This window comes from Pezoporus flaviventris, unplaced genomic scaffold, assembly GCF_033815535.1.
Source record: "Pezoporus flaviventris isolate CSIRO_AGI_PZ_B2104156 unplaced genomic scaffold, CSIRO_AGI_Pfla_v1 ptg000083l, whole genome shotgun sequence".
Taxonomy (NCBI): domain Eukaryota; kingdom Metazoa; phylum Chordata; class Aves; order Psittaciformes; family Psittacidae; genus Pezoporus; species Pezoporus flaviventris.
In genome coordinates, this window is record NW_026892631.1 from 628,235 (window position 1) to 647,441 (window position 19,207).

The window sequence follows — 19,207 nt, forward strand, 5'->3', positions numbered from 1 at the left end:
TGTTCAATCACCCACATTTGGGGGCTGGCTTCACAACACAGGGCTGCATGCCACATTACACACCTGGGTTGCGTATAGAGGCCTGGAGACTTCTGACTTAATATTAACTTTGGGCTTTACTTCTTAATAACAACTGTAAATAGCTATCTCTTAAGGCAAATGCACGAGGTTAAAGATCTCCACAACTGTGGAGTGGAATCAAGTGCTGCTTCCCACTTCACAAAGAAGCGTTCTTCAGTCCACCCTTTACAAATGAAAGGCACTTCTAACGAAAATTCTTCAGGAATTAGAAGCCATGTCAAAGCGTGAAACTGACATAAACTCTCCTATGTTTAGTATATAATTGCCTTGTGCACAGACACAGACACACACACACATAAATATATATACCTTTACATGCTGAGTATACACGCATACTCATATTCATCCATACACAAACGTAACCAGGACAGGGTAACCCAACAGACCATTCCCACGCTGCAACATGGATAGAATGGATAGAAAAAGAGGAAATACATATCCCGACCGTCACTGCACTTAAGTATTCACATGACGTGACACCTAAATCCACTTTTTATATGTTACAGCCACCCCACACAATCCTTATTTCTTGTAATCTCTCTGTTTTATCAGCTGCACTGTAAGAGGGAGATCCATGGGCACTGTAACAGCTGAACTGGTTTCACATTTAGACTTTGCTGCACATTTGGAAATGGCAAAAGTAAGGGAACTGATGAGGGTTCAAATTAATGAAACACAGTGAGCCACAAAGGGCAAATGCCCATAGTGCATGGAGATTTCTGGAGTTACAAATCTCCTCCGTTTTCAGCATTCGGAGAACATGTTTAAATTCACTAAACTAGCCCTGTTCTCATTCCGCCCCCCCCCCCCTTTTTTTTTGCAGTGTTTCAATTGCCTTTTCTTTTCCAACAGCTGTGACAACTGTTAAAACAGTCAGTAAAATTAAGTCCACTCTATAATCCTACAGTCAACGTTACATTTTAATCAGAGGTTGAAGGAGATTTCACGTTATGAACGCACTGATTCATTTAGAACGATTAAACTGACACATATGTCAAAATGAGCAGATATATTTATTGCATCTGTTAGCTTATTAACTATTAGTAATTATTACTGTTACTGTTATTGCCGAAAAAGCAAAAAGCCAAGGCTGCAGCTGGCTTTTAAGTTACTGCATTCTTTAACATGCTCTGCGCCTTAAAATCAAAGCATACTAGTGACAGGCAGATGTCTGTGCACTCCCAAAATGTTCGTGCAATTTTTAGCTTGAATCCTCTTTGCCCTCATCCGTAACATAAAAACTGCAGGAACTACTGTATTTATTTTATATTCTTGTACGTGCATATGCATGTTACAATATATAGCAAAAATTCAATTACTATGAACATTAATAACATGTAAAACTCTGACGTTTATTAATTGAAACAGAGAAGCAGACACATTTTTGAGCTTTAGTTATTTCTCTGTGTCCACTCATTCATACATGCCCCAAACCCTATGCTCAGGCAAAACACTGGGAGTGTTTTAGGATGACTTTTAATTCAGCCAAAGAGGAAGGAAAAAATTAGTTTGAATCTTGCACCAGAGCCAAAAAGACATGTGCCCCGATTTCATTTAAATGCATCTACTCTAAGAGGCTTATCTAAACTAATCATTCAAATTAGCTGTAAGAAGGTAAATTCAAGAAAGCTCCTTTGGGGAGGTGGGGGGGGGGTTGAAAGCATGGACATACAAAAAAGGCAAGTTATCTTTTTTATATACTTTATCAAAAACGTGTCACTTAGTAAAAGCTGTGGAAACTGCACTCTTACATTTACAAAGGTTATCTTACATTATATAGCAACCTCACAGTGCATTGACCTATAAACCACATCTGAGAGGGTCATCCTACCTCTTTTTATTTCCTTTTATTTATCCCGGAACATGACAGCGAGTTTCCCTGACTCCCCTTTTCCCAAACTGCATTCCTGCCAGGCAGGCTATTTGTTACGTCCTGTATTATTCCACCAATATATGACCACCGCAATTCACTTTATATGTCTGGCTTAATTACAAATAGCAGTGCAATATGCAGACAGTAAGGACAGCTAGTGGGCATCTACCTATAATACACTGTCACTTCTCAATACAGCCTTTCCAGATTGCGTCTAGGGCGATGCTGGCCATTAGCTTGGGGTTTTTTCTTCGCTGTTACTGTCACACTCAGCGTAATAAGAAGGTGCACGGCAACGTTAAGTGGCTCGACATCAAGAAAAATGAACCGGTGACAGCTCCCGTGATATATTCCCATTTAATCCCTGCGGCGGGCTGAAATCAAGTTCAGGGGCCGCTCACCCGCCCGGGTTTGTTCGGGCGCCACGCTTCCCACCGGGAGCACTCCGTAAGGTAGCTGGGAAGTGCCAGCCAAGTACTGCGTGCGCCTCGTCCAAAAGTATTCTGCTCCCTTTTGTAAGGAAAAGCAGAGAGCTGAGGAACCCCTGTGAAGTACGGAACACACATCGCCCAGCGCTCGGGCCGCTCCCGCCCTCCTAACCGGGGACCGGGCGCACCTGTAAGCCTGCTCGGCCCCGGGGCCGACCGCTTGGCCACAGCAGCACCGCTCCGCGCCCTCCCCCGCGACATACAGCCGCCGCGCAGTGCCCCGGGCCGCGCCGGGCCGGGCGGCTCAGCATTCTGTACCTGCAGCCTGCGCGCCTGTCCTGTTTTATGGCGGTGCGGGGATAAGAGGTAAGGGAAAGCGGGGAGCGGTACCTACTCTTCCTCGTAGTGCAGGGAGAGCGGCTCCGGCAGGCAAAGTTCTACCGAATCCATGTGCACCCGGCGACCATGCTTCGTGCGCCGTAAAGCAAAGTTTCCGTGGCGGAGCGCAGCGCTTGGCACTAGCGCGGCCGGGCGAGACGTCGGCGGCCGGCCGGGACCCAGAGCTCGCCCGCCCGCCTAATCAAGGGCTTAAAGCCGCGCCGGGCACTCATGAATATGAAGTAGTTCTTTACATATGCAGTCCCCGCGGCCCGGGGCAGCGTCCCATTGGTGACGAGGCGGCCAATCAGGAGCCAGGGTGGCCCGGTGCGCGGGCTGCGCGGCAGGTATAGGGGTGGGGACGGGGACGGCGGGGGGGGGGGGGGGGAGTGCGGAGCGGCCTGAGGCGGCGGCGGCGGCGGTGGCGGCGGTGGCGGTGGCGGCGGCGGCGGAGGGCAGAGCTCGCGGGTATGTTCCCGGTACTGCGCGCTTCTGTGGTCCCCAGCTTCACCCGTCGAAGGATCAAACGCAGAGATAGAGGATGAAGTTTGAGACGCCGTCACCCGTGCTGGTGGCGTTTCACTGCGGTGCCGTCAGGGAGAAGTCTCGGCTCAGCTCTTCTGACCGCGCCTGCCCGACCTCTCTGGAACGGCCCGGCGCCAGGGAACTTAAAACATAATAAAAACAGCAAGCGCAGCCTGCCGAAGTTTCCGGGTAACTCAACTCTTCATTGTCATGCGAGTTGCTGTGGGGGGAGGAAGGGGTGGGCTGGGGTTTTATGCTGTGTAATATATATAAATACATCTAGATTATATAAATATGGGTTTTAATACATATAATCGTTTTAAATATTTAAAGCTTTTTTTTTTTAACTTACTAAAAAACCCGGCATTCCTAACAAAATGAGCACTCAGATCCATTCCTTAATAGCGTGGGTGCAACTGGGAGCATAGGCAGGTATATATTCATATACAGGTATATATATTAATGTACAGGTTAGCTATCTTTAAACATGGGTATATTTAAGGTGTATGCCCCATGGGAATATTGAGGTGTTTAGATGTATATATTTAGGTACAGCAAAGAGAAAAGCTCCAGAACCGCTCAATTTCTTCCTTAACTGTGGAGGGATTAGAGTGGACTGACTGAACCGGCCTCATTTTAACAAGATAAGGGACTGTGCTGTAGTAGGTCTGTGTTAGTAAATCAGGGAGTCCATAGACCTCTACAGTGTTTGGGGTTTTGTAAAGGGAATTTTACCAAACTGAAAGGGAAATGAAACATGTAACCCTGTATCTATGCCTGCATAAACATCACCAAGCCCAGCTCCAGTAAACCACTTCCAGCCACCTCAGAGCTGCTTATCTCTGTCGTATGAAAGGTCCCTGATTAAACTTGTTCCGTGAAAATGACCATACTCAAATTTAGAGACACTATTTGCACTGAAACACATGCACCCATCCCTTTTTGAAAAGATCAGTCATGAACTGGGGTACATTGTTTTCTCTGAAAAGCTACTGTTTTTACTTAATATTACGACTAAGACACCCTGCTTATTTTCCAGGTTCAAAGTGTTTCTGCCCCTACCAGTGAAAACATATGCAGGCTATTTCTGGTAAGATAAAAAAAGAATAAAGAAAACCCCACCACTGAAAAGACTGTATTTTTCTAAAATTCAGTTCAACTCTTAACAAAATCTTTTGTGACTGGAACACTAACAGGATGCAAATGGCAGTCTTTTAGCTCAGAAAAAATCTGTGCAAACCCGTAGAATGCATTAATACCATTCATAAATCTGAATGCAAATGTGTTCTCCAAATCTCTTCCACAGCACTTTACCAAATAAATACAGCAACAAAACCCAGTTACAAAATGCTTAAGTTCAATAGATGTGTTTGTGTTTGTTTATAGAGGAGAGATTCCAGTGTTAAGTATTTAATCTTATGTGAAGACCAGGCCTGCTTCCTACAAAAGAATGGATTCCTACAAATAAATACATGTAACTTTAGGAATTGAAGTCACACAGCAAAACTACAGCTGGGACTACTGTACAAAAGAAGGTATTAAACGCTTCATTACTAGTAGTAGTACACTGTCTGTATTGTTAAATGTGAACTCTGTAATTAAGATGTAAATTCACTCATAAGCAGTGATTTAGAAAGCTCCAAAATGTAGCATAAAATCCAAGTACTCTGTAGAAACATCAGAGACAAAAAAAAAAAACAAACAATTTTTATCAAATTTTTAAATGAGAGGCATTTAATAGTGCTATTGTATTATAATGTCCCCTTTAAAGTAACAGTTTGATAAATATGGATTTGGGAAGCAAATCAGAACTTGCATGTCTTTATGTAAAGGTATCTGTATTACTATATAAACCCAAAGTAACAGTTCCTACAAACTGATTTACATTTGCACACTGGCAAAACATGAAAATACAAATACATTGTTTGCACTGAGCATGTCTCTGAGTGTCTGTTTATACATTTATACCCCAAATTGCTATTTTACAATATGCTAAAATGACTTCAAATCTTTTAATGTGTATGTGTTTTCTTATTTTAAAATTACTCATAATGAATCCCCTATACATTAGTAACTTGCTCAGGTCTCTTTCCTTTATTAAGTTCCCTGAATACACCCCCCTTAAAATATGACATCTAATCCATTTCAAAATTTACCAAGCACAGATTAGCTTGGTTTCTACTTTCTTTCATTTATCTCCTAAGATTATATATATTCAGGTGCTGAAATATGATGGTCTCTTTCCTTCTGTCATGGTCTGTCTTTCAGTAAGCCCTCCTTTTCATGTCCAAATTAGTTTCCCCTACCTTGTTGCCTTCTCCGCCCCTACCTTCCCTCTACATCCCCAAACAACAAATTTTTCCTCTCCCACTATGAACCATAATTACCTTCCTATCAACCATCTTTCATCCAAGCAAGCGGCTCTCTTCCCTGCCAGTGCTGCTTCTTGGGAGAACCAGAAATACAGTGCTGCACTTTGCATGCTGATAAACAAAGCAGTTGGCTTCTTCCCCCAGGACTGAAAGTGTCATCTCCACCAGACTGGGGCTTGGAATTCCAACTACATTCTTGCAGTTGGGTTTCACAGTTACTGATCAATTTGGGGGGTGGGGGGATGGGGAGGAGGAAAAAAAGGGTGAGAAAGAGATTACAGCAAGAAATAAACTGGTGCTAAGTGTAGCTTCATTTTTCTCAAGCTTTTTCTCTAGAGCTACATGAAAACAGTAGTAGGAAAAAGGGAACAAAAAGCAAAACAGGTATTCATTTACTGAATTTTACCAAGGGATGTAGACTAAGGACATACACACAGACACCTGCACTAACTCATCAAATTGCACAGCACAAAATCTTACCACAAGGAGTCTATACAAAACAGTGGTAATGGAATCAGAGAGGGGAAGAAAAAAGCCAGCACGAGTGCCTGTACCAGTCAAGGGGCATTACTGAGCTGCACCTACATTTCCATGTTTCTCTGTGCATATAATTTCTCTTGTGTGCTTAACAGTATATCTTTAAGCATCTTCACATTTAAATACTGTAGACATTCCAAGGCATCCAAATGGCCAGAGGCTTGAAACACAACTACCTCAAGGCAACTAAAGAAGTAAGATTCAATGGTGCTTTAGTACATTGTGTTAAATGTGTATTTACCAAAAGGAGCAAGATGCTCAAGCCACCTGGGAAGGAGCAAGAATATGAAAGAGTCTGATAGGTGCTGAGAATTTGGTTAAAAACAAATATTCTATTACTTTAGCTAGAAATTTGCCATACACCATGCCACCTTATTCAAAGTCTAGCTGGAAAATACCATATTCTTTAAAGTTGGAAAGAAGCACTGAAGTATCAAATGTGTGATTTGCCCTTTATTCACAGTCGCTAATTAAAGAAACACAACTCAGATGCGATCCAACTATGCTACAAGTGAGATCAACATTAGAACAACATTGTCACTATCTACTGGTCTTTCGTGTTTTGTGCTTCCCACTGAAAGGCACTTGGTGCATCCCTGGATACCACTAATGAGTTAAATAAACAAATGCTACCAAAGTCCCAAATTCTGCTCACCTGTTTGTACGTAGTTGAACAAACTGTAGCAGGTTATTACTTTAAAGCCATCTGCTACTTCAATCTGTATTTAGCATTAATTACTCCTTGTTTTGATCTTAGGGAAAAAAAAGAAATCTCATAACACAATCTCCGAATGCTCCTTGGAACTTTTCCACAGTGCATTCACAAATACACAGAGCAGGGCTTTTGGCTTTTGCCACTATGCTCTGTTCCAGTATATTAAAAACATCTCCATGAAATAACAGGAATTGCCTTACCATGTTGCTGAACTACATTCAATTTATCTCCTCTCTCAAATAAATACTCCATATTTTCTCCTCATTTTATTTTCAAGGGCATGCTTATTTAAATGACTGCCTTCTATAGAACAGAAACTGTTCGCATTGCTGGAAATGAAAATTATTCTCTTGATGAAACACCTTTTCCAAAGCTTCTGACAAAAAGGAAGGGGGGGGGGGGGGGAGGATATAATAAAGAGAGACACACACACATTGCCTATCACCCACCAAAAAGGGTCTATTCCCTAAAGATAATTCAGGCACACACTTCAGTATGGATATCTCACTGTTACCCCAAGCTCCTTTTTTAGTGTAAGTTTCTTCAGAGAAGCTGAAATGCATTATTGTCTCAGGCAGCCAAGGATAAGATGACTGAGGGAATTCAGTTGCTCTGTTTAATTAATACAGGATTATTTCACTTTCATTTTGTGAAGCTAATAATATGACTGGTGGAATGTCAGTAAAAATTAAATCATAAACTAGTGCAGTACCAAAGGGAAAACTTACTTTAGTTATGGAGTATTCCCAGCAGAAATCTTGAAAATCTTACACATATTTACACTGATAAAACACCGCATGTACTTCATGGGATACTGCAAGCTTTTTGCAGTCCTTGTGGCATGGCTTTACAGAGCAAGTGTTAATATTTTGAGATTGTACATTAATAAATGAGTTGCAGTTATATTGTTTCTTGAATGTTAAGCATCACATATTAAGCACAGAAACACTTTCAAGGTCAATGTCCTATTTTGGACCTTTTCAACAGCTGTGATATTATGATAATCACACTTAAAATATTCCTGTAGAAAGAGTAAATTAGCCCTGTTCACCGCAAGGATTATTATGATAAACAACAAATCCAAAAGAACAAATTCAGGTTTCTATTTTTTTTACTCTCAACACAATGAATTGCTGTCCCTTGCTGTGATGGCTTTTCCATCCAGGAATTAAATAAATCCACATTTTTCTGTGCTTACGTTAACTTTTCGGGGTTTTTTTGGAGGCCTCATCTATGTAAAAATACCTTCCTCCAAAAGCACTTGTACTCTCTGTTATAACTAAAACATTCCAGTTGACATCCCATTCTATCACCTATACAAATACAGTACCCCACTACACCAGAGGGGAAAGAAGAAAACTTCGCATCAGCAGCTATTCCTAAGCAAGATTAGGGGTTTAGCTCCACCTAATCGAGGGATGAGACGTGTCCCTCAGTGGGTCTCTTTGCACTCTCACCAAGCCCTTCTACCTGACTTCAAGCTCCAAGCCCTAAAAATAGAAGACAAAGAAGACGGAGTGTAAATATTCCCCCAGTGAAAACACCAATAATCTTTCCTGTGAGCTGACATAAAACTGCTTGTTACACTGCCCTAAGATATCATGGCTTGAAGCGAGAGTGTGTGCATGCACACACACAGAGCCACCAACCATCCTCAAAGCTTTTGTAAGTGTATTTGTGCATGTCCATGTCACAGAGGCTCCTACGACATCTGACGTGGAGCTGGTACACCTCCTGTATGGAACACATTCCCTCTAGCCTGCCTTTTTTCCACCCTGACTGTCCCAGCCCATCTTCCATCACTCTCCCTCCTTTTTCTCCCCCTGCTTCCCCTCCACTCTGGCATTTTTATTATTAATGTTATTGCTATTATTACTGTCCAGGCATAAGCTGATCCACAGGGGAGCCTGTGTAATTTAACCCCTCAAGCACTAAATTCCTTCACATGTGCCAAAGACACAGGTTTGTTGTTGCCTCCAGCAATATCCCAGGAAGACGAGTGATGGCGGTGTCATATCATCACACAGCGACTTAATCTATTGCGACACCCAGGGAACGGGTAACTGAAGAGATTTACAGAACATGCTCTCAGACTGAATACAAAATGTTATACACTTTACTAACAGACTCAAGTCACAGGAAACAAAGTGAAACAGATTTTGCCCTCTTACGGCTCATTGTTTCCATGACTGCTTTATCCAGTCCCACCACCGCATTACTGGTCCCACTGTACATCTTCTAGTTATACAACTCTTGTTTCAATATTTTTGTTCTGTCTTTGTTCTTCTCATGTTCTCTGATTAACAAACAGCCAGATCACGTTGAACTGCCGGGTAACCTAGCCTCAAATATCTTCTATCCATACACTAGATGACCGAAACCATCACACCAGGGTTATTCCTACATGTCTGACATGTAATGCGTGCTTTTTAAAACAACAGATTAAAGGGGTTCTGCTTTTTAATGCTGCTAGAAACCCTAAATTAAACACAATTTCTAATTCAATTTCTAAACAAGAAATACTGACAAGCAGGAAAGTGTCTATTTTAAGTACTGAAAACCCAACACCTGACCTGCTTGCCAAGCAGGGGCTTTCTGCATGGGTGCACTACTTTTTGTTATCTATAACTATTAAGGAATATGGCAATATAATGTAGAAGTATGCAACTGTTCTCTCCAAAATCGAGGTGAGAGTCTCTCTACCTTCCACCATTTCGCTGATCTGGGAAGCAAGAACTTGCCACAAAATTCATACTCGAGACAAACCAGAGTAGTGAAATGTCCTCAGCTCAGGATAACCTGACTCCTGGTGAATCAGACCTTTCATCATGCCAAATCAACCACTCTAAAATAGTCAGAAGAAACTGGTAACAAAGGTTGAGTGCACATGGTCAAGAGTAGACAAAGCCTCCTTCCCCATAAAGTACTAGCTACCTTTAACTCACCCCTAGACACCCCAGATCTAAAGCAGGTAGAGACTTCCATAATGATGGTCACTGAAATCTGTCCCTGTAAGTAAGAGAACTCTTATTTTTCTTTCTGCATACATTCCTTCTTTTAAATGCATACATCAGCTGACTGAGCCCTCAATATTGTAAACTTTGTAAAGACGCATATTTAGACTCCAGGCCAAATGATTTCTTGGACACACAAGCACAGGAAGACATTAAGCACATCTTGTACTTTTCCCCCAATCATTAATATAAAGAGACTTAATATAAAGGTTTTCATGGATATGCAGCTCCCAGATGGCTAACTGTACTGTTCCAAAGAAACAGGGAATTCACACCAATTGCTCTTTTCCAAGGTCCTGCAGCTCTATCCACCTGAAAGTCAAAGACCTGATGCTCCTAAAGGAAGCCTTTAAGCCTCAGGGTGTACTGAAATGCTGTTCACCACTCCTACATTCATTTCCCACTTACTGATCAGTATATCCACACAAGTGCAACAATCCTGCTATCTAGTAAACTTAGTACACTGACATTTAATGGGATCATACTAACATCTTTAATACAATACATAAGAATTACACATTAACAAAAATGCCTGTGTTACATTATTACAATGAATGCTTTTTCTCTGGTATTAGTAAATATGATTAAATGAGACAATATAATCGTAGTGACATCCTTCTGCAGCTGAAGCCTTCTATTATCACTATGTTTCAGTCCTATAGTAGCTTCATTCTTATTGACCAGACAGTTAGCCCTATTCAATTATTCAATCTCACATCAATGGATTAACTCTGTATATAATGGTTAAGGTGTAAATGTTATGTGTGCACTCTTTCAGCTTAGCTCATGTACTTGCAAATTCGGATTTATATTCTAATTTCCCTTTTAAGAAAGATGCAAATCTTAAGTTTTCATGTTAGTTTTTGGTTTGTTTTCTCTCACTGGTTCTCCCTCTGTTTCAGATCTTATGTTTCCAGAAACTGAGCTTAACTTTCCTATGATGGAAATTTCTGTCTTTCACAGACAAAACAGGAAAAGTGAAAATTGTAATTATTTGATTTAACTGTGCTGAATAAAGCAATAAAATAGCAGTATGATTTTCAAGCAGATCCGGTCAATATTTTCCTGCTACAACTCTCACCAAAGGTGTGAACTGATCCAGAAAGTACAGCCTTTAGACTTACTGCACTACTGACACTTGTATCGTGAACAATTTCTTTCAATTACTGCAGATGTGTGCATGTGTGCGTATACCTACACAAACACACACGTAAATGTGTTATATTATAGGCTCTTGGTTATCCATGTATATTTACCCACCAAAAATCAGTAATAAAAAAGCTGAACCAACATGTCTGTGGAAGTGAACGGCTTCATCTTTCACTCTGTGTTAAATGCCTTACTTCCTCTCACTTCCCAGCCAGATTTTACATTCCTTTCTCAGACAAATGCACATTTACTTGGGTAGCACTCCCCCCTCCGTAAAGCACTGTAGAACAGATTCCTGATTACCTGCTTCCTGAAAGCACATCCATTTTTGTGCGTCTAGAAAACAGATCTAATACTAGCACCATAATACAGTATCCTTACTGACCAGATAACCCAGAAGAACACAGCACTTATCTGAGCATGAGTTCAAGCAATACTAGTCAATGAAATAGGGATTTCCTAGGGACACCCTTGCTGTTAGCTGACTTGAACCCAGTCAGGACTATGTTCAAAACAGCTGAAGTTTATAAACATGAGGATACTAGCAGGGAGCTATTATATTAAGAAAATCTAAAGCAATTCCTGCACATAACCATTACACTGTGACTGTTAAGAGTCACGCAAGAATTTCTCTAATATTGTCAGGGAAACAATAGGCTTAAAAAATTGGAAAGGCTTTTAGAAATAAAATACCAAAGGAAAAGTTGCAGCTCAGTCTTCCTACTGACCTGTTTATTCCAACTTCAGATTATTTGAGGCATTAACATAAACTGTGCCAAGTCTTACTAAAGGCCATATCTGTATTCTTTAGCACTGTTTGCATTTGATACACATATTTTCAGAACGCTAAAAATCTTTATTCAGTGACAAATTTGGCAGAAAAACAAGAATCAGTTCTCTTTTAATGTTATTTTTCTAAATAAATTCTCTAAACCTGATTGAGTTAGATCCTTGGATCATGCTTTGGAAGATGCAACTCAGACATTATGAATAAAGTGAGGCACTTAAGCAAATCAGACTTTTATTCTTCACCCACTGAGAAGCCTGAGATTTAAGATGAAAGAGCTGAGCTGCTTTTTTCTTTTCTTATCCTGCAAGGTCCCTTCATTTTCCCTGTTTTCCCAGTAGATTTACTTGTAAATCTGGTGACAGCCACATCTGAAGTCCTGAGGTCTGACTCCTGACCTCAGTTATGTTAGCCCTTCCCTGCAGAAGAACTACCCCTTGGATCACTGACTTGCTATTATTCTATGGTTAATAGACCTGAGCTGTGCAATATTTTTTATCTGGCTACAGTCCTATCTCTAAATTCTCTATTTTGGATGAATACCGATTTTGTGACATGAAGTCTGCTATATAATGAAATGCAAACAATGAAAAGGCTAAATCAGTTTACAAAAAATCTATTTGTCAAACAGTGTGGAGATGCTCCCAATTTAGTCTGGGCAGTGCATGCAGCTCTTGATAAGGGAGTTTAAAACCAAGCCGTTCCACTGCATAGAAATAAAAAGCATCTGCACGAGATACCTTTTCTTTTGGAGTATCTTCCTTATAACCTGTAGCTAATTATTAATAAATAAATAAATAAATAAATTTAATTACTCCCCCCCCAACCCCCTTTGGATTCTGCAGGAATTTTCCAACAGCCAGGAGCACTGTTACAGTAGGTAACAGCAAACGCCTCCCCAGTGCAGTCCCCTTATGTCACATTTGCATTTCTATTCAGCTACATTGCCTGACAATGAAGCAAATGGGTCTGCCTTATCTGTACAATTCTGGACAACAGAGATTTCTAAGCCATACAAAGGAACGAGCTTAACATGCAGCACTCAACACCTCCCGGTGCCCCCCCCCTCCCCGCCTTAGCCCTGTGGGGAATATAGCCACACAAACACCTGGGCACACCAAAATCTGACACGGGATGCGAAAAGGAACCGGGTAAAAGAATACACATAAAATAACATAAAAAAAGCTATCGAGACTTTGAAGGAGCTTGCCAGCCTCGAGGAAGAAAACAGTCCCAACCCTCAAGATTCTCAGGCTTTGTTTGGACGGTAACAGAGGAGTAAAAGGAGTGTCCCTGGAATGTAAAAGTAGATAATAATCTAGTCAACCATTTACGACTCCCACTGTCCCTTTTAGGCTGGTATTTAATACAGCAGATGAAATCTAGAGATCCTTTTTATCAGGGAAATTTCGTATCACCCTAGTTTTCATTAGAAAACCTTTAGCAGCTAGGCTGGCTAACTCATGCCATTTCATTGCGGTAGGAGGAAATTTCTGGCTAATTCCTTCAAAATTAATATCATCTCATTTAAAAGTCAGAAGTGACACACAAAAAAAAACCCACCCTGCACAAGCTGAAACATCCAGATCAAACTTGTGTTATGACAGGACTTAAGCCAGTTATAATACAGGCAAGGGCTTTAAACAGCAAAGAAAAAAAATCACAGTGACACAGTCCTAGAGACACATTGGCTTTAGTCTGGATATGTATGTACATTTATACACACACACATACACACATATATATACACACATATATATACATTTGTACACTTTGCTCTCAGGGTAACAAAACAGGCTTTGTGCACATAATCTGGAGTTCAAGAAACTTCATTGTGGTAGGGGCTATCCACATATTATTTGTATGTACAGAAGTAAACTAGGTTAGCAAGCATGGAGAAGGCAGTGAGAGAGTATGTGTCTTTTTGTCCTACTCAGTATATCCTAAAGCACAATACACATTTTAAAGTAGCACGCTGAATTTTGCATTGCTATCTTATACTTTAATTGTCCTGAACTTCCAGGTAAGGTTATTCTTTGCTGTGGAACAAATGCTGAATTTCTCCCCAGAGGTGGTTGCAATGAGTAGTGATTCTCTGTCTTTTTCTCACTCAGACAGTTTTGAAGATTTACAGGCATGAATATCATCATGTTAACATAAAATGATATTATTATTGCCAAAAAACAAGGCAGTTAAGCACAGAGACAGTGAGGCATGCAGAATGCTTACTTGGATTCAAAGGAAACACAAGCTGCTTAAAGCAGACCATTGTTTTCTATTTTACTAATACCGATGCTTCAAAAGCTGCTGTCTGTTGTTGCCTTTGCATGAGCTGGAGCAGAAGGTTAGAGTACATTCTGCCTCTTCAAGTGTTAGCACGAGAACAGCCAACTTTTATTATTTGAAAGCACTGAAAATGGCTTTATTGCCGAGGAGGTATGAAACTACCAATTGTCCTGGTATCATAACATCCTAAAGCATTGCAGATCCTTCAAATGCTGTCAAGGTGACAGATCACTTTTACCCTCAACTGTGGAGGCATATGAGCGAACTTCACACAGGCGTGTGCATATGGTGCAGCACAGAGCAAAATTCAGTCCTTAAACTTGCTATGATAAAAATAAAACTGAAAAAAAAAATAAATAATTGCTACTGGCACGTCAACATTTTAAAAAAATTTTCCAGACTGCTGTGTTAGAGTTATTATGAGATGTCACGTACCACTACACTGTTGGAACTACTAATACTAATACGGATGGAAGAGAGCTACAGTGGCTAGATAGTTAAGAAGTAACTCAGGAAAACCTTTTCCACAGATTGGTCCACGGCCTGCTTTAATCTCAAGTCAGGTCAGGCTTACATAGCGTACATATACAAGTGAAAATAACACCTTGCCTCTACCCCCTCATGAACATGCAAGGACACAAGTTGTAGAATACACCTTGCTGGCTCCATATGTAGTTTATGCCCATGTACTACATCTTGAGGATACCCATCATAATGGTTTCTACAAGCCTGCTGCTTCTGGGGTAGAGTAAGCAACACAGCTGATCAGAAGGATTAGATGAGGAATTCAACTAATAAATGAGCCTTGCAGGCAAAATATCAGTTGTTCTGCTCTTTAGGGCATTTACAAGGTCAGATGTTTGGTTTTGTTTGGGGTTTTTATCCCAGTGAGTCAGGTCAGACTCACTGTCTGTCAACATGCACAGAATTTGTAAGACAATAGATGCTATGTATTGTAGCCCCACTATCAAGCCAAACAATATAGTATCTTTTGTCTGATTCCCACAGTAAGGGAAGAACTGCTCCGGCCAATTCAGCTTTATAAAAATATGCTTCTCTAGTTGTTACTTTGCTCTCCTATGGGTTTAGAATTATGAACACAACATTTCCCATTAAAGAAAACACTCTGGAACACAACTTCAGATATTCTGGAACACAGCTCCATTCCACAGTCCCACTCTGCTGTCTTTCTGATGGCTTTTCTGAGCATCACATGGCACAGTTTTCTTCCATCTGCCAAGGAAGTTTCCCAAAAAGTCTACCAAGTTCAAGAAATGAGGAATCTGAACAGGAGACACGTTCAGCTAGAACACAGAAAAATGGTCAGCACAACTCATCTGTTTCTCTAGCAATATGTGCACTGTTACTATCCAATGGCCTCTTCGGTAATAAACTGGTCCCACCTCCCATCTGCTCTTCTTGCTGGCCTCCTGCCACTTCAGCCTCAGTCCTTTCCTGTCTTCAAGATGTCATTCAACTTCACTTGCTCCCTTACCCATTTGTTCCTCTTTCCAAGTGAGATCAAGCATACATCTTTCTATGTCTCTTGCTCCAGCCTTTAACTTCTGCTCCATCTTTTTAGTAAGTGTCTGTTTCTGCTCCATTTATCATGGTTGGCAGTATGCACTATGCAGGTGTCAAGGAAACCAAGGGAGAGTTCGCTATTCATGATATTGCCTTTTCAGCCTTCCCCTGGCTTGCCATTGAGTGTCAGCTCCTTAACACTAAGCTATACATTGAGAAGAATGTGTATCAGTTAAAGACAAATTACCTTAAGCCAAGGGCACATAAAAAAAACAAGGCTGCTTTAAAGTTAGTCTTATCCAACCTCATTCTGATTATTCTTCCTTTTATTTGAGTTTTTTATGTCATCTCTACCGCGTTTTTCCTTACAGGCTAAAAATAAGAGTACAAAACATTGCATGATGGGGGACAGAACATGCAAGCTGTAACATGAATGCCTAATGCATGACTTTAGTAAGTTCTTCCTTTTTTGCATCAATATGGACTTGTGTTTCATTTAATGGAGTCCAGCTCTCAGAAAGAAACATCTTGGACTCAGCAGGACAGAATTCCAAACTACAACAGAAATAAATGGGATTCATCCATCCCCTTCAGTGTCTTGAGCAGAGAGGAATCACAGCTTCCCTTGAGAGACCTGTGTGGCCGCTACCAGCTGGACCCATTGTTTTTAAGGACAACACTCAATTCCACAAACATACAATGAACAGCAAAACCACAGATCCTCGAGAACTGGTTTGATTCACACCTGAGAGAAACTTCCCCATACATGCTATACTTCACAGAATCAGCTAGGTTGAAAAAGACCTTTAAGATCGTCAAGTCCAACCGTCACCCCAGGACTACCAAGCCCACCACTAAACCATGTCACTAAAGGCAAACTGATCTCCCCTTATGGCTGCCCCTCATGACCTCCACTAGCAGTCACCCCTCATTTCCCCCCCATAATAACCCACACTGTATAGCTGCTTCATCTACCTCACGGCCAACCCTCATCTCCCTGATGATCTTCCCTTCAACACAATACTACGCATCCTTTGAAGCTAGCCTGCAAAATGGTTCCGTGACTGGCAGAGCCCCATCCAACAACTTTTCACATAATAGTGAGGAATATTAATGTAACTGAAAACGTAAAACTAAGGGCTTAACATAAAAATCTAGTTTATTGCCCTGCAAAATTTCTCCAGGAAGTAGAGTTTCATGTTTCTCCAACACAGTAAATATTATGTTGCAATTTGGAACTCAAACATGAATGTTTAGATGAGACAGTTGCCGAAACTTCCTTCTTTTGCTAGAAGGCAACAAAATATATTCCTGTCCACTCATAAACTGTTATTATGTTGCTCTGAGACCACTCCGCAAAGTCGTTTCTTAAAGGAAATGGTAGAATATACAATGGCGTTAAGTGCTGTAACCTATTTTCTGTTACTGTTGTACCACCTGAAAAGAGCCCCACCTCTACAGAAGCAGGTCAACAGCATGGAGCAGGTCAAGGTTACAGCTGAAAAGGCAGAAAAGTGCAGGATAACTACACACTGTGAACGAGTAACACAACTTATTGGGCAACACAGGTGGCACATTACGAGCAACATCCAGATTACAATGATGTAATGAAGGGATACCTCTCATACCTTGAAAGACAAGGACAGCACAAGGCAACAACCCATCCAATTATCTCTATTCTTCATCCTTCAGTCAACTGTCTCAAGCACAAGGGATCACCCTCTTAAATCAATCTTACATTCATTTCATTTATCCCTTTACAGATATGCTCATTTTATTCTGGTCCTCTCGGCATCTGATACAACAGAGAAGAACCTGAGCATAAAAGCCTAGCAGACTCTGCCTGTAAAGAGCTACCATGTATTTCCTTTGTCACATCCTCTCCCCTTCACCAAAGTGCCATTAACAGCCTCTGCGGCAAAAACACTATTTAGTACCCTGTGCCACTATGTGCAACGGGGCAAATACACATCCCATTGACCACCACTCCATAGCTGGTTGCACTGCCTCTCTGGTTCGACAAGTCTGTGCTGATGGCACCTGTTAAAGCTGCTTCAACTAAGCTGTTCTGCATTTGTCTGGCTGGATTTGGACTTCCCGGATCCCTGATTGAATACAAAGTGATTTGAAAAAACAGTGTTTGGCAACAAGCACAGTGGGGAGTACACTGTGTGTTGGTATACAAGAGCACAATGTGTTCTTCATAACATCACTGAGGGAGCATGCTGCTCAAATCTCTCTGCTGTCGAGATCAAAATGGTCTCTTTTGTTGTCAGCTGTTTATTAGCAGCTGTTTAATGTAATTCCAAATGATCTGCTTGAATGAAGTTGTCATTCTTGTAGTTCACTTTAATGTAGTTAAAAAATACCCTACTCCACAGCTTGGCTATGTTATTTTTCTATTGTTCTTCTGAAAAGTTGCACTCTCGTATTTTTTTTCTGGCCTGTCAGAATAATAAAAGTGATTTCTCAAAATAAAACATTAATTGAAGGGGGGAAAAAAGAAGCAAAGGATCAAATATTTATTTCAAAACACTTTCCTTTCGGACACTTGAGAATGGTTTGATTAAAACTATCTTTGCTACTAAAAGAAGCAGCAATAAGAAGTGAACTTGTCAGCAAATACATGAGCAAAAAAGAATTTCTATTTCTGTAAGTATTTCAAGACATTCTCCTCTCATGGGGGTTATAAATTATTTTACTGCATTTCACAATGAAAAGAAAGTTGTTGCAGAATGTTGATATAGTGAGAAAAGCCCGACACGTACGCTCCTTGATGAAGTAGTTTAGCTTATAGTAATATGCTTTTACAAAGTGTGTGGGTTTTGTTAAAATCTGCTTGATACCAAGAGCGGTAATAAGGGCCATAATCTGTAAAAATATTTGCAGTTCTATGATGAACAATAGAGGGCACTAATGCTTCTAATCTGGCAAATGCATCACAAACCAGACAGACAAAACAGCAGTGATACTTGTAGCACACAAACCACATCATCTATGCTAAATACATAGATAGCAGAGGATTTCTCTGTCTCAGAAAAGTTCTTTTTGTCCTTTAAACTTCCCTCTTTTTCTTTTTTTTTTTTTGTCTGCAGAAACTAGGATGTGATAATAACACACTAATACTTGCAGCCTTTTAAAGTGTCATTTTCTTTTGTTCATTGGACAAAGCAGATGCAACTTTTCCTCATACAAATCCCTCTTCTGTGTACTTTCTCACCACATACTTCTCTGTTTACCTATAGCTCTGTACAATAGTTCAAGGTAAAGTAATTCCAATGATAAATGCAGAAGCCAAAGGATACTTAACATGCATGTTATCTATGTTCCCAGCAAGCTGATGTAGAAATACAGGCTACAAGCATCAGCAATTGAGTGATACTGGGGTACCATCTGAAAGCTCTGTGTTAGGAAGGCTTATCAGGGGATCTTATGCCACTAAAGCATTTTAAGCAGTTTCACTTGCCTCTGAAAAGATGCAGCTAATGAAAATGGTACTATCCATAAAACGCAGATTCAGAGCAAGTATTTTAGCAAG

General features: G+C 40.7%; 1 protein-coding gene across 24 annotated transcripts in view; it reads right to left on the bottom strand.

Annotated features, from left to right (window-relative positions):
* Positions 1 to 19,207, bottom strand: part of ESRRG (estrogen related receptor gamma) — a 401,788-nt gene that overhangs the window by 158,973 nt on the left and 223,608 nt on the right. Inside the window, exon 1 of one of the 24 annotated variants that reach the window (XM_061475103.1) lies at positions 2,777 to 2,908. The exons of 22 other annotated variants lie outside the window; for them this stretch is intronic. In XM_061475103.1, coding sequence (XP_061331087.1) covers positions 2,777 to 2,832 — 56 coding nt within the window. In that variant the 5' untranslated portion in view covers positions 2,833 to 2,908. Of the gene's footprint in view, positions 1 to 2,772; positions 2,909 to 19,207 lie in introns of those variants that run through there. One more of the 24 variants, XM_061475116.1, reaches the window with a different exon arrangement.